Source organism: Scatophagus argus, chromosome 12 (genome assembly GCF_020382885.2).
Source record: "Scatophagus argus isolate fScaArg1 chromosome 12, fScaArg1.pri, whole genome shotgun sequence".
Classification (NCBI taxonomy): domain Eukaryota; kingdom Metazoa; phylum Chordata; class Actinopteri; family Scatophagidae; genus Scatophagus; species Scatophagus argus.
In genome coordinates this window covers 16,739,462-16,754,354 of record NC_058504.1, presented here as the reverse complement: position 1 = coordinate 16,754,354, position 14,893 = coordinate 16,739,462, and the positions used below count along the sequence as shown (strand labels likewise).

The window sequence follows — 14,893 nt, the reverse complement described above, 5'->3', positions numbered from 1 at the left end:
TTTTGTACATATTGCTTCTGTCAATATAGTTTTTATTTATATTGAAGTGGCATAAAGTGATGGGATAAATAGCATGACAAACAGAATTTTATGACACAAACAAAGAATTCACACAAGAGGACAATACTTTGAGTGACTTTGAGCGGGCTAGCAGAGAAGGCCCCGCCGTCTCAGGTATACACACAAGTCAAAAGACACCCTATTCTCGTCTGACTTGCCTCCTCCTTTCTGACAGTGAAGTACGGCCTGTGTTTAAAATTTCAAGGACTGGAAATATCCTCCCTATTGAAAGACCTAAACATTTACGTCAGCAGCTCTGGATTGTGTGCAATGCTTGGGGTGTTTTCAGGGTGTCAGTTTTTATGAGGTGTCCCATCAGTGTACACCACCTCACAAAACACTTAGACAGTGCTCTGATTTGAAATGTAGACTTCCAACTGTTATTTTGGAGCTTGAAGTCATTCTAGAGTCAGGTTAAATGTACTGAGGTACATTTGCACTAGCCATATATGGGAATTTAACACATAAGTCCTAGCCTTTCAGGACAGGACAGGGAGGAGAGGCTTCATGTCATAACAGATTTGTGTAATATCAGCACCTCTGCAATGGTGTAACTGCAGTGCATATTCTGCCACAGCTTCTGTGTAATGACAGCAAATGACCACTGGGTGGTGACATTTCTCTTTTTATTGACTTAAGGGCAGACGGTGGGAACCGGTGAGAGTATAAGAATTTTAATCGGGATGAGATGAGTGTCTTGATTAAGAATACAAATGATCTGAAAGCCGAAATGAATGGTTAACTAACGTATTTGATATCTAAAGTGTTTCAACTTCCTGTTATCTTTCGTGCTCTTGTATTACAGAAAGTACACAGGAATAGCATGTCTCCAAAAAACTGACTAAGAACATATGCATTATTTATTAAAGGAGCACAGGTCAATGATGGTGAATTTATTATCACAAGTACTCCTTAACTTTATTTTAATTGTATAATTATAGTATAGTATAAGTAAGTAAGTATAAAGAGTGACATTTGAGTAATTATAACTCATTATTTATTTACTCTTAATGTTGATGTCATGATGTGGCAGCCGTGGCCTAGAGGCTGGAGAAGTGGCTTGTGACCAAAGGGTCGCAGGAACCCCCCCTGCCCCCTTAACCACCTGATGCGTCCTTGAGCAAGGCACTTAACTCCCAATTTGCTCCCCAGGCGCAAATTGTATATATATATGATATATATGACACTGCTGCCATGACTACATCTTGCTCCATTTGCATCTACCTTCATGTTCAGCCACTGCATTATGTATATCGTATGTACATATTTTTTTATTCCCCTGCCCATAGATGGAAAATGCTGTGCAAGCTACATGACAGCACTAAGCAGTATGCATGTGTTTTGTGACTGTAGTCAGTGAGTTGATAAGCAAGGCCACAGTGTGCTACATCGACTGGTGCTGCAGTGTGTGAAAAAAAATTATGCTGTGTCACATTTAGCTTGCACAGCACAACATATCTGAAAATGGATAACCTCTTGGCCAAACAATGGACTAGCGGGTGGACCAGAAATCTCCCAGCTTGCATGGTTGGTATGGCAACGGAACCCTATCAATATAGAGGCCACAGAGATCACGTCTGATTGGAGGTTGACCAATGGAGAGAGAGGCTGTGCCTCTGAGCAGAGAAACATGAGATGGTCAGCCTTGTGTGCTTTGTGAACATCTAGCTTTGTGTGTTCTCCTGTGAACTAATGAATTAATGACTCAGTTCCATGGATGAATCATTTAGAAACCATCTAGGGTGAAAGGATGCACCCTACTTCTGTATCTTGTTAAGTCTCAGGAGTGTCCTATACCTAGACTTGGTATGACAAAAATGTAATACACTGCATACTGAACAATCATGTTTACCTGTTTAGATGCACATATTGAGTGGAACCACAGGTGCAAGGCTCAGTTTCACTGGGTGATACAGAGAGTGTTCCTCTCAAGGAAGAAAACGCTGACACAGCTAGCTGTGCTCGAATTACTGTCAGCTTCAACAGGCTTATGGTAGACAGCAGCACACACAAGATGGTGGACCCCAACACATTTTCAAACAATTCACACACACAACGAATATCCCTGTGGTATCAACAGAGTACCATAATAAATAGTTGTTCACTCAGTTGGTAAGTACTGGTCTGAAAATGTCAAACCAGTAACACCTGGATGAGCAAGTCTGTTTTTTTTTTTTTTTTTACAAAAAACCAGAAGACCAAGACATGCTGCTGTTAAACCAACCCAACAGGCCCTGCAGCACATGGGAGTGGGGTGGGGTGATGTATGCTACTACTACAGGATACAAATGAAGGGTGAGTCTGCCTTGGAGGACTTGAAAACTGTACTAACAAGACTAACTCAGCAAGCAAGCAGTAAATAATACTCCCAAAGACTGGAGTGGAAAGTAACTGAAACTGAGTAGCTCTTTTAGGGCTTTTTTTTTTTGCTTTGTTAGTACACCGTAAAACCAATAAGTCTACCTTTAATTAGGTTAATTTTGGTGAAAGATTTTGCTAAAATTATTTTTAGAAAACCCAGCAGTCTCCAGTTGTGTTTCTTCTTTAAACTCTTTCCCTTAACAAGACAAGCTTTGTTTTTGGAGTTAACTGGTTGCTAAAAAGTCTCTTTTCCTTGAGTAGCTTTAGGTAACATATAAACACATGAATACACGTAATGAATTAGTTTCAGCAAACGGAAAAGCACATCTCAGTCAGGCTCTGGCTTGTGGTCAAATGTCAGATGAGGGAGACCACATTGCCATATATAGATGTCTTTTTTTTATTTTACTAAGTGAAGGTATGATAAGGTGGTATAATCAGAATATGGCACAGCGCTGACCAAAGTATATTTAAACAAGCTCTCAAGCTTGATTATGTACTGAAAATAATAGCAGCTTACTTTAGTAATATCACTATGCAGTTCCTTACTGTGCCCAGTTGCCCCACTGGAGTTACAACTAAATCTGACAAAAGGAGCTATCTATCATATCATTGCTTTCACAGGGCCTGTCTAAGACACAACACACCACTGCACAACTGCTATAGGCTGAGGAAAGAAGAAAAAAAAATATTTGCCTAACCAAATTCACTCATCTGCATTTGAAATGGTTGCAAATACGAGCCATTGGATTGTAACCCTTTGCACTGCAACGACTCACAGTACTCTTAAATTAAAATATACTTTTGTAGTATCAGCTGAGGTTTCAAGTGGAAAATTTCCTTGGATCTTAAACGTATTTCCCTCGCGACATGTCTTTTCATTGATTTCAAGGAGTCCTTATTTGGGAGAAGACGTCTACTGCATGTGCCATTCATTAGAAAAAGAGTGCTATGGGCGTGATTTTGGGGGCAATCATCCAATCATAGGTTAGATATTACTGTGAGTGGGCGGGACCCCTGAGGGAAATCCTGATGCACAGTGGCTGGTGGCTCAGAACAGGGGCGGGGCTCATAGACGGAAGTGTCTCACGAGTGGTCCAGCTGTCATCTCGGAGAGAGAGGAGACCATTTACACCGGCTGCCTAGGAAATGCAGAAAAAGGGAAAACGCTAAAATATGGCAACATCCAAACGATAAGGTCATGACGTCGAACTGAAGGTAGCTATGCCCGACATATCACCGAATACACATGTTTGTCGACAAGTTATGACAGCGGTCGAGGTTGCGTTGCGTTATTTTGAGATGCGAAAAAAGATGACAAGGATTGGTAGGCTGTGTGACATTGAACATACAGGACACGAAACAGACGAGGTCGTCTCAAGAGCCGTACACCACTTTCAGCTAGCTGGGCATGTCTTAGAAAATTCCACGGCGTTGTCTTTGAAAGCTGTATCGTGTACGTTATTGAAAATTATTGAGACTTTGTAGCCATTGAATTCGTTTATTGCTTCCCAGCTGGTTTGCAAATATGCTACAACGTCTCTGCGGTATCGGCTATTATCCTAGCCTAGCAGCTTGGTGAAGGGAACTACCCTAGATTCAGAACAGACAGGAGACGTCATCAACATTTTCCTGTATTTAAATGGTTGCGTATGAGGAGGTCATTGCTGAAAAGGGAAGATTATTCGGTAAGTGTCCGTACTGTGAGCCGCCACGGCGTTTCAGCGTTCACGGATGCACTATAATACATTAGATGAACCTTAAAACTGACTGCTGGGATGTGCATGATTAATAGGACACATGGAAGGTGGCGGAGCAGCTGTTAGCTTACTGCTAGCTGCTTAACGACCTTTGGAGACGTCAGCTTCACCTGCCCAGGCTGTTAGCTGCTTACGCTGGTTAGGCTGGGTGTTTTCCGTGGTCGCCTGCCCTGCTATTCGAGTGTTATATTTCATCCAGGCCTCCCATGGCCAAGCGAGTCAGTGATTTAATCTCATTGATTGCATCATAAGACCAGACAGGGTGCAGCCCAGGCACACTTACTGGTCTTTGGCCAGGCTTTTTTTTCTTTCACAGAGGCCAAATTAAATTGAGGTGTAACAGCCTTATTCTTTCTGTCACCCCTTCCTGCCCCTCCTTGTCTCACATTTTAGGTTAAAGAAGACGGTGAAAGCCAAAAAGTGAATTGAAGATACTGGGTGTCCTAAATGGGGGACTACGGGTTTGGAGTTCTGGTGAAGAACAGCAGCGGTAACAAATCTGCTTTCCCTGTAAGGATCCCATCTCACCTCCAACCCCAACACCCTCACCACCCATCCAACCCCCCCAGCCCCCCTTCCTTCATAAACAACACCTGCTCCACCAATGGGGGCAGTGCTTGGCTGTTCCCTGCTGTAGCTCAACACAGTAACATGCAAGATGAAATTCTGGAGTCAGACAAGTCCAAGGCCTTGGACCTTCAGGACATGCAGGAGAAGTCTCAGGTCCAGGCCCAACCTCAGGGCCTGTCTCCTAGCCAGCAGGAGCCTGGCGGAGGCTTAGGAGAGCTTGATGGCGGTCTCCCTGAAGACAGCTCATTGGAGAAAGGTACTTTGGAAAGCAGTGGTGGAAAGGAGAAGCTTAGGATGGAGTCTCCAGTGCTAAGTGGGTTTGACTACCAGGACAGCCTGGGAATGGGTACAAGCTGTGCACAATCCACCTCCTCTGCATCTTCTCTGACCAGCTTCAACAACTGGTCCCCTGCTGTCCCATCCACCCAGTCTCCAGTGGTTGGGGAAGATGTCGGAGGGTTTTTTGGTCCAGCAGGCTCCAGTGCCAACGGACCTCCCCTGTTGTTTCAGAACTTCTCTCACCATGCCGGGCCTGGCTTTGGAGCAGGAGGAAGTTTCTCCCCGCAGATTGGACCAGTCTCCCAGCACCACCCACCCACACCCCACCCTCAGCACTACCACCCCCACAGTCAGGGCGTCCCACAGCAGCACCGGCGCTCCCCAGCTAGCCCTCACCCACCCCAGGCCTCCTTCCCACCGCATCCCCATCGCACTGGACCGTTCACCCAGTTGCCCCACCTTAATCCTGCACAGAGCAAACCCCCTTCACCTTGGGGAAGCTACCAGAGCCCCTCCACGCCCACATCCACCTCTTGGAGTCCTGGTGGTTATACTGGCTGGGGAGGCACGCAGGGTGTCCGAGAGTACCGACGGGGAGTAGGTGGAGGGATGGCAGGTCTTAACTCAATCTCCCCATTGAAGAAGTCCTTTCCTAACAACCAGGTAGATGAGATTCTCATCATTCATCTCATAATAAATCTTTAGTAGATCTTTGCATTATTTGATATGATGGTACACAATACATTTGGTCAAGAGTTGTGTATGAAACTCATCCAACTGTCCTGCAGCTTCCCTCTCAGAAGTTCCCCAGAAATGGCTCTGGTTTCAGTCACAAGGGCTGGGTGGAGGACAGTATGAGCCGCAGTGACAGTGTCTACCCTTTCCAGGTGAGCTTATCACGGGTAATATCACATGTGGAGGCCCCACCTGACCTGTCAGGGGAAGGGACACAGGACCTCTGGGGGTATTTTGTGGTTACTAGGTACATTGGATCCTTTAGGTCCTGTGCATTGATGATGTGGCCTCCAGGTGGGGGGTTTCATCAGCTGATTAGCTGGGAGGGTGCATTTGGCTTGCATCCCACAGATTCTCTATTAGGTTGGGATGTGATCAGTCTGCAGGCTGTTGTTATGTTCCTTGAGACATTCTTGAGCTGTTTTTGAAATGAGATGGGGCGCATTGCCGAGCAGGGGGAGGATGCTGCTGACAGGAAGAGCTGTTGCCGTGAGAGGGGATGTATTTGATCTTCAGTGTTTATGGGGGTGGTGTGCGCCAAAGAACATTCACATGATTGCAGGAACGCAAGATTTCCCCACAGAACATTGCATTGTAAAGATATGATTAATTTTATTAATTTCACCTGTCAGTGGTTTTAATGTCATGGCTGCTCAGTGTACGTTGGGTGGTGTTTAGGGAATTGCTTGGTGTGATGCCTAAGAGAACTAAGTTCAATTTAGCGAGCATTCACTTGAAAATGAAACTAGACTTGGTCTTATATGTTGTAAACATGTCTAGTTTGTCCTACAGGCGCAAATGATGTTAATCTTATTAAACACTCTCATCTGTATCAAATGCAACAAATAAGCTATTGAGCGAAACAGGATATCCGACTGTTAAGCCAACTAAACAGATGAATTGAAACTACTTGTGTGTGTTCTTTTTGCTCTGAGGTTTAATCTAGATCATTTCATTGAAGGAGTGCAGTCTTATCATCTGCTCTGATCACATGGCCTACCTCTCGTCCTGATTTGAGAAGGCTTGTGCTTTACTGGAGCTTTGCATGCTCTCTTGGGCCCATTTAGATGCAAAGTGCAGCTCCCTCATTTGCGATATGCATTACTCATCATACTGTTTCTGTGTTTTTTGGTTGCGTTACCATAGGGTATTCATTGCAGCATTTTTTTGTTGTTATGAAATTGGCAAAGTGAAAGGATTTTTTGTAATCTCTTTAAGTTGTGTATGTTCTTGTCTGATGCTATTTGATTTGTGTAACACACTCTGAGCTCCATTTTCTGTTTACAGTGCTTTTCTTTGAAGGTCTCTTTGGGGATATCCACTGCAGTATTTTTATAAGCTCTTTGCATCATAGCAAACTGTTTCAGGGCTCACGCAGCTCATGCTGTTCGGATGGCGATATGGGAAGTGAAGATGCTAATTGTTGTCTTTCTCTCTTTTAGCAGGAGAGAACACGGTCCTTTGATGGTTTCAGCATGCACTCTCTGGAGAACTCTCTGATTGACATTATGAGGGCTGAGCAGGATTCCTTGAAAGGTTGGTTCCCACTCTAACAACAGTGAGCAAAGGATAGTTTTTCAACACTGCCGGCTTGAGATAAACGCAGACATTTGTTGCATGTATTTCACATAAAATAGAAACTGAATATTATTTTCACAATGTTGTCAACTGATGGTGTTGATAGCAGAGCTTCAGTTTGAATATCCATTAATACATTGAATAGACATGCTTATTGGACCCCAAATATTGTTTGATTGTAGTCATAGAGTTGCTTTCGTCAACTATTTTATTGATTATGTCTATATGGGTAAAATATTACACATGAGTTTTGGTAGATGCCATATGGGTGCTACGGGTGCAATTTGGTTGCCACTCAAGTATTGAGCTTGGATGCCAAGCACTAGGTATAAGATGTAACTATTTTTGTCTACAAAAAAAAAAAGTTTCAGATTGATTTGAGAACGTGTTATTTACACCCTTTTTTAAGCTGATATCCTAATCGTAGCCACTAAGGTCAAAGCGTTAGCATGCCCAGCATACCACAGTGTTTTCTTGCTACCCAGAAGCTTGCGTCACATCTCATCTATGTGCATGTACTTGGTGCTTTTAGCTTAGCGTCTACTGTAATAATAACATATATCTCTCTTAAGTATCCAAATTTGGAAGTCAAGTATATGAACATGGTGTGAATCAGACCCACTCAGACTAGTTACAGTTCTGTCTTACATTATAATACCTTTCTGTCTCGTTCTCTACAACTCATTAAAACAATCTCCTCGAGCCTTTTGTTGTCATGACTCTTTGGTCTCAACTAACTCTTTCATTAATAAAACATTTCAACTCAGATTTGTCAATCACTCTTAAAAGAAGGCTTTTTCCAACGTAGTCCAACCTGATGCTAATTTGGGCCAGCTTATTTAAACTTCTTTTTGATGACAAATGGCAGTTCCTTGTGCAGTTTGTCGTGAAGGTATTTTCCGATACTTAATTTACAATACAATTCAGCTTCCTAAATAAGAACCTATTTGAATTGTTAAATCTAACACTCATTCTTGGACTTAGTCCAGTATTAATTTTTAATTAACAAATACTTTTATTTACATATAAGAATAACCTGAGGCATGATATGATTTGTCTGCTGAATTCTTCAAAAAGTGTGCTATGTTTTTTTTTTTTTCTTTTTTTTTTTTTTCCTGCAAACACAAAATTCATTGCCTCAAAACATTCCAACATGGGTTCAGTGGGTCAAGGAACAATTTATACATAAGGGAAATTAATTTAATCAATTATTCCTCCTGGAAATCAATTCATGACAGTGTTCTGAGGCCTTTATTCTTTTTGTCATGTAGGACGTTACAGCTTCTCTCACCAGGGTGGAGATGGGCCTCTACCTATGAATGGTATGTAAGTTGTAATGTATACAAATATGCAGTGCCGCGTGTAGAAGTCAGGACTCAAAATATTGTCCTTATTGTCCTAGTGCCCTTTACGTAAAATCAAGAACAAAAGAGAAACCTCTGGGTATCATGTAACCACACATCATAAAACAAGGGGTTCCAGTAATTTCACTTGCTTTATTCCTTTCTAAACTTCTGTGGGAGTCACTGTGGTATACAAAAAAAATGGCTCCATGAAAATGAGACAACATGAACTAATACTGTTGTCAGGGAGGTTCAGAGACTGCAGAGAGCAAATAAATGATACCATATATGGTACATATGCTGTCAAAGGCAGTTGCGTAACTCTTTGGTTTTCAAGAACATTGATTCACATAATGTTTCTTAAGTCATATGCAGAGTTTCTGAATTTGTAGCACAAGAAGTCTTGAGTAAAAATGCAGATCATAAGAAAAGATAAGATATTTGTCCTGTAGTGGGAAAATTCTCAGTTTCACAGCAGCACAAGGATAGCAAATGGGTTTCTTTGGTTGATTCTACACAAGTGATTAATGAGGCAATCATTTACTGTTGGGTACAGTTACATGCCATGTTATATGGTTAGCGATTTCTGTCTAGTTTATGCCTCACATACAGGTGAAAAATATTTTATCTGTTTTTTTTTTTTTTTGAAAAACATTTGGCTGGTGGAAATTCAAAATGACAGTTACTTTAACATACAGTAGCTATTGTGGCTGCTGAGCTAACAGGTTAATTTCAAGCCTTGGCAGTGTTTTACTTGTTTTTGTTGTGTGCCTAAAAGAAAAAAGCCATTTCAAGAGTGTTTTGTGTTTTACATGCAGCGAGAAGCTATGGCAGAAGACGAGGTAAAGCTTGTGAATGTGTCTTGTTTTCTTCAATGTTATATTAAAAGCAGCAATGACCTCTGAAATGATGACTTTGGTTTTGCATCTGTGTTTGTCTGTTTGCCTGTTCACTGATTAGTCTGCCTTGAATAATGTCAGAGTGGTAAGCCCCTTTTTCTGTAGGGCATAAAATCTTGCAAGATTTCTTGTTGGGGCCTAGTAGGGATAATACTTGTGCTTTCAATCTGGGTCATCAAAAATAACAATCATATCTGCTTTTGTATGCATTTCTCAACTTAATTTATTTACATCTAATCAAATTCCTTGCTCATTGTAATATTAATACACTTTCAGAATGGTAAGAATTTTAGTTCAGCCTGACCATTATGTGTAATCCAGTACTTTCTCTCCACCAGGCCATTCATCTCTGTTCCCCATGGAGGATGAGCGCCCTTTTGGAGAGGATGAGTCAGGTGACCAGGGGCTTGCTGGCCTTGGTTCAGCCCACTGTTTCCCTCACCTCAATGGTGAACGTGTGGAGCGATATTCTCGTAAGGTGTTTGTCGGTGGGCTGCCCCCAGACATAGATGAAGGTAAAGACATGTTATAGCAGCATATGTTATAGTGCTTTTCTTGCTCTAGTTTTCTAGTCCAAATTGGTATAGAACAAAAGCTGCAACTTACTTGAGACAATGAGCTTTATGCCTCTATTCAGTCTGTTTTGAATCTGGACAGACATGGGTGTAAAATGTAACTTAACTGGTGGAGGCATACAACTGTGTGGCGGTAATTGTAGTTTTTCCACAGCATCAAAAATTTTGGGATGTTTAGCATTTTTAAGAATTATTTGTAAAGGTCACAGTTTTGTAACTCTTACAACTCCTCAGTTCAGCTATACTGTGTATGAATCTCAAAATGTAATTTGGCTTGGAGCTCTGCATACAATTACTGATTGATTTGCTGACTGAGTTCGCTTTTTCAGATGAAATCACTGCCAGTTTCCGCCGATTTGGTCACTTGTTTGTTGACTGGCCCCACAAGGCAGAGAGCAAGTCCTATTTTCCTCCAAAAGGTGAGTCAGACCAGTTGAACATTATGTTTTGGCCATTGCGTTGACTCTACAGCATTGTGATGATGTGTGAGCTTATTGTTCTATGTGTCCAATCTTTCCAGGATATGCATTCCTGTTGTTTCAAGACGAAAGCTCTGTTCAGGCCCTGATTGATGCCTGCATTCAAGAGGATGGCAAGCTGTACCTCTGTGTCTCCAGTCCCACCATCAAAGACAAGCCTGTGAGTTTGTCATTCTCCTCAACTTGCTAAGCAAGCTGTTTTTACTTTCACAATCCACAATGTAACTTGTTCACAAAGGAAGGGAGCCTGACTGAGAGGAAATTAATGTTTTGGGGGTTTTTTTATTTGGTTTTTGTAGGTCCAGATCCGGCCCTGGAACCTAAATGACAGTGACTTTGTAATGGACGGCTCTCAGCCATTAGATCCGAGGAAAACAATCTTTGTTGGAGGTGTCCCTCGTCCCCTACGTGCAGGTACGCATGTGTGGTGATCCTCAAAATGTACTGCATTTTTAGAACTGAAATTGTTTTGATCCAGTTAACTTTGCATTGCATATGGCTATTCCAGTGGAGCTTGCCATGATCATGGACCGTCTGTATGGGGGAGTGTGTTATGCTGGGATTGACACTGACCCTGAACTCAAGTATCCAAAAGGGGCGGGGCGAGTAGCCTTTTCCAATCAGCAAAGCTACATTGCAGCCATTAGTGCCCGATTTGTTCAACTGCAACACGGGGAGATTGATAAACGGGTGAGTCCATCTGATGTTACTGCTTGATTCCAAGTGGCATGGCTGCTTTGCTGACCCAGGCAGGAAGTCACACACAAAAGACATAGAAAATCTGGTCAATTTTCAAAGCAAAACACTCTTTGTAGACTTTTTCTGCCGAAATCAACAAAGCCGTGCAGGAAAAACGTTCTGCTTCTGATAATATGCTGCTGTCTTCACAAGCTGCTGTCACCTATCTAATACTTGAATATATGATTCAAGTTCTCGGGTTCTCTCATCTTCTGTCATAACAATTTTCCTGTTATCCATTTCATCTCTCTTTCTCAGGTCGAAGTGAAGCCATATGTCCTGGACGACCAACTGTGTGACGAGTGCCAGGGTACCCGCTGTGGGGGAAAGTTTGCTCCTTTCTTCTGCGCCAACGTGACGTGTCTGCAGTACTACTGTGAGTATTGCTGGGCAGCCATCCACTCCCGGGCTGGCCGTGAGTTTCACAAGCCGCTGGTGAAGGAGGGAGGGGACCGACCACGACACATCTCCTTTCGCTGGAACTGAGGCGAGACGGCGAGGGAGGAAGACATGGCAGGGTAGGGGAGGGATTGAGAGAAAGGGGTAGTTGGGGAAGGGGTATGGGCTATGATATGAAAAATAAATGCACTTTTCTTTTAAGTTTAAAAATGCTTAATTTATTTTTTAGTTTATTTTTTAATTCGGCCTTCTAAAAGAAGCAAATGCTTAGAAGAGAGTGAAATCCCATTTACGTTTTGAATTTAAGTGTGCATGAGCATATGGATGCATTAGATTTGGATTTAGATGTTTTCTGACTTGACTGTACTTTTTTTTTTTTTCATGTTAGCTGGCAAAGCTGCTTACATTTGTTGTCAAGAGTAACATAAAATTTAAGTGAGGTTCATCATACCTAAATCAGTATACTATCGATGGAAGTTGAGTTTAAGAAGGGTGCATTTTCTTACTTTTTGCTTGCAGGATTAGAGAAAAACTGTACCATTTACCAAAGGTTGAGTGCAAATGTTTTGGTTGAACAGAGGAGCAAGACCGTTTCACATAGTCGGATGAATGAGTTCTTCAAGAAGCTCAGTGTGTAGCATCAGGCCACGTCACAAAACAAAATCTCCCCTCAGTCTGGCACACATGTTTAGATTGCTGGAATGAGTTTTTAGGTCTTGGTTTAAAAGTTGACACTTTGTAACCAGAAAGGGCAAACCAAAGATTGGCCTAAAACACATCATCAAAAGCAGATGTTGATCTGAGGGTTTTCAGGATAATGTTGTGTCCTCTTGTCATCCAGCGGAGGAAAGTCGAGAGTTGTCTGGAGGTTTGATTTGTGGGTGTCAGCTAATAAAGACACAGCCCTCAGGGCTCAGGTATTGGCAGTAGTATTTACTCACTTTATATTGTCAGGGATATTAGCACTGGAAGCTAACATGCTAATGTAGTACAAACTAATGGGAATGCACAGTCCAGTCTCCCTGAGCTGTCCTCATGGTGTACCACTGCACGCTCTACCATGACTGGAGCTTCTATCACAAGTGTTGTGGTTAAAAATGGTAGTAGCTAGAATTTGCTGTCACAGAGATAAAGATATTATTTTATACATGGCCTGCTGATTTTTGTACAGTGTTTTATAGCCGATTATTTTGTCATGAACATATATACATTTATTATGCACTACTTTTCTAAATATTTTTTTCAATAGTCATTTTAGGCACATTTTTCACAGATGGGAGAACTCCTTTTGCAATACCTCATTTTTTTCACTTGGTGAAAAATAATTTTGTACCTTTGTTACTAAGAGATCTGCATTTATGGTAAACTTAATTTAAAAAAGAAAATGAATGATATTAATATAATTTTCAATTAGCTTTTATATATTTAAGTGCTGGTAAATCTGACAATTGTCTGGTGCATTGGTGTGATTCTGTAGATAAAAGAAAAAAAAGGCGATCATTGCCAGTCATATATGGATTATTCTTTGTCCTAATAACCATAATTACAGGATCCTAAGGCATGACGAGACCTTTCTAAACTTATTTTGATAGTCTTGAAAATATATTCCGACATTTCTCTCCTAGGTGTAGTCAGTAAGATTATCAATAGGGTAAATGTTTGGTCAATGTGAAAACTTCCCTTCAATCACCGGAGTGGATGTCAACTAAATATCTAGATCCTCTTTCTGGGACTGCCTGTAAGTTCTACTTATTCTTGGCATGCGTAATGTATTACAGAAATAACATGGCTAGTGTTAATGCAGGACCTGATGTAATGCACTAGATCTCCTTTTCCTTTTAAACTTTTCTTTTCCTTATCTCTTTGAGATCACCTCTCTTGTAGCCTCTCTTTAAATGATGGAGTCTGCCTTCCTTACACGGACATGATGTTTATGCAATCTACACAGTGACAACACTTGGATGCGTTTTGTAATGTATAGGACACTCAGTAGGACATAGGTGAGAAGACTTGATCACTTGACCCCCTTTGTGATGTGGCATGCTTTGGGACATAACCTGAATGTGATTTAATGTTGCAAGTTAACTTTGAGCCATGATGTGCAATACTTATTCTTTCCAGAAACAAGTCTCCGCAGTGTAAGTCATTTATCCCATGTAAACCATGCAGTCATTTTCCCATTATTTGTTTACTATTGTTCAAGCTGATGTCCACAAGAAAAAAAAAATCTAATTTATACCTGAATTTATTTTTAAAACATTAGTTTTGTGCTTATTTACTTATTTTGCTACTACCATGCTACTGTGATTGAAAACATTGTATATACTAGGTCGATAATGTATTTAGCATTTGCTATATTTTCGATTTGAAATGTATAACTATCATTTTGATCAGATTTTTGTTATATTTTTGGGGTGATGTGTTAAACTCGTTGATGTGTCTAGTTTTTCTAATTGCTGTATTGTGCTCCGCATTTTCAGATGAAAAGAACATTGATTATGTCTGTTAGTATTACTTGATTGCAAAATTTCAATAGTTTTTAATTGTATGTTGGGAAGGTTATATTTATTAACTTTTTTCTTTCTCTTTTTCTTTTTTTTTTTACTTGATTTTGATTTTTATGAAGTCATTTCACCTTTATACTTAAGTTTCAATTTTTATATTTTCTTCCTTATTAATTTACTCTACAAAACAAGTCAGTTTTTATAGTTGGTTTGTAGTATTGAAGTAAAACAAAGTTCTAATGTCATATATTCATTTGCTGCCAACTGTTTGTAACTGTATGCATACATTTGAAGTATTTGTAATGTGAGATGTTGAATGAATAAAACAGCTGTGAGGAAGAATTTTATGGCCAGTGTTGTTTGATAGCAATTAAGATTTTTCCCTTTATTTCAGTATTTTGTGACTGTATTAATTGATTTGCCCTCATATAGCTACACTACAAATTAAAATGTCTTCCAACTTGACAAATTGCAAAAGTAAAACGCTACTCGCAGAATAATGCATGAGTAATAATAAACTGATGTACTAGTATGTACAGTATGGACTATTTTTCTGTACCTTTATTCAAGTAGCCATCATTGTGGTAAGAATACTAACATACTTCTGCTGAAA

General features: G+C 40.8%; 1 protein-coding gene across 6 annotated transcripts; it reads left to right on the top strand.

The window, feature by feature from the left end:
• The first annotated feature begins 3,487 nt into the window (after nucleotides 1-3,487).
• On the top strand, nucleotides 3,488-14,622 carry LOC124068272 (cytoplasmic polyadenylation element-binding protein 4-like). 6 transcript variants are annotated; one of them, XM_046406380.1, is made up of 12 exons: nucleotides 3,488-3,639; nucleotides 4,575-5,693; nucleotides 5,819-5,917; nucleotides 7,211-7,301; nucleotides 8,615-8,665; nucleotides 9,505-9,528; nucleotides 9,924-10,100; nucleotides 10,490-10,579; nucleotides 10,681-10,799; nucleotides 10,939-11,053; nucleotides 11,148-11,329; nucleotides 11,636-14,622. In XM_046406380.1, the coding sequence occupies exons 2-12, from the start codon at nucleotides 4,629-4,631 to the stop codon at nucleotides 11,861-11,863; spliced, it is 2,241 nt and encodes a 746-aa protein (XP_046262336.1). In that variant the 5' UTR covers nucleotides 3,488-3,639; nucleotides 4,575-4,628; the 3' UTR covers nucleotides 11,864-14,622. The 6 variants fall into 6 exon arrangements, with proteins under 6 accessions (XP_046262336.1, XP_046262335.1, XP_046262338.1 ...); XM_046406379.1 differs by having other exon boundaries at nucleotides 7,208-7,301; XM_046406382.1 differs by lacking the exon at nucleotides 9,505-9,528.
• Nucleotides 14,623-14,893: the final 271 nt, after the last annotated feature.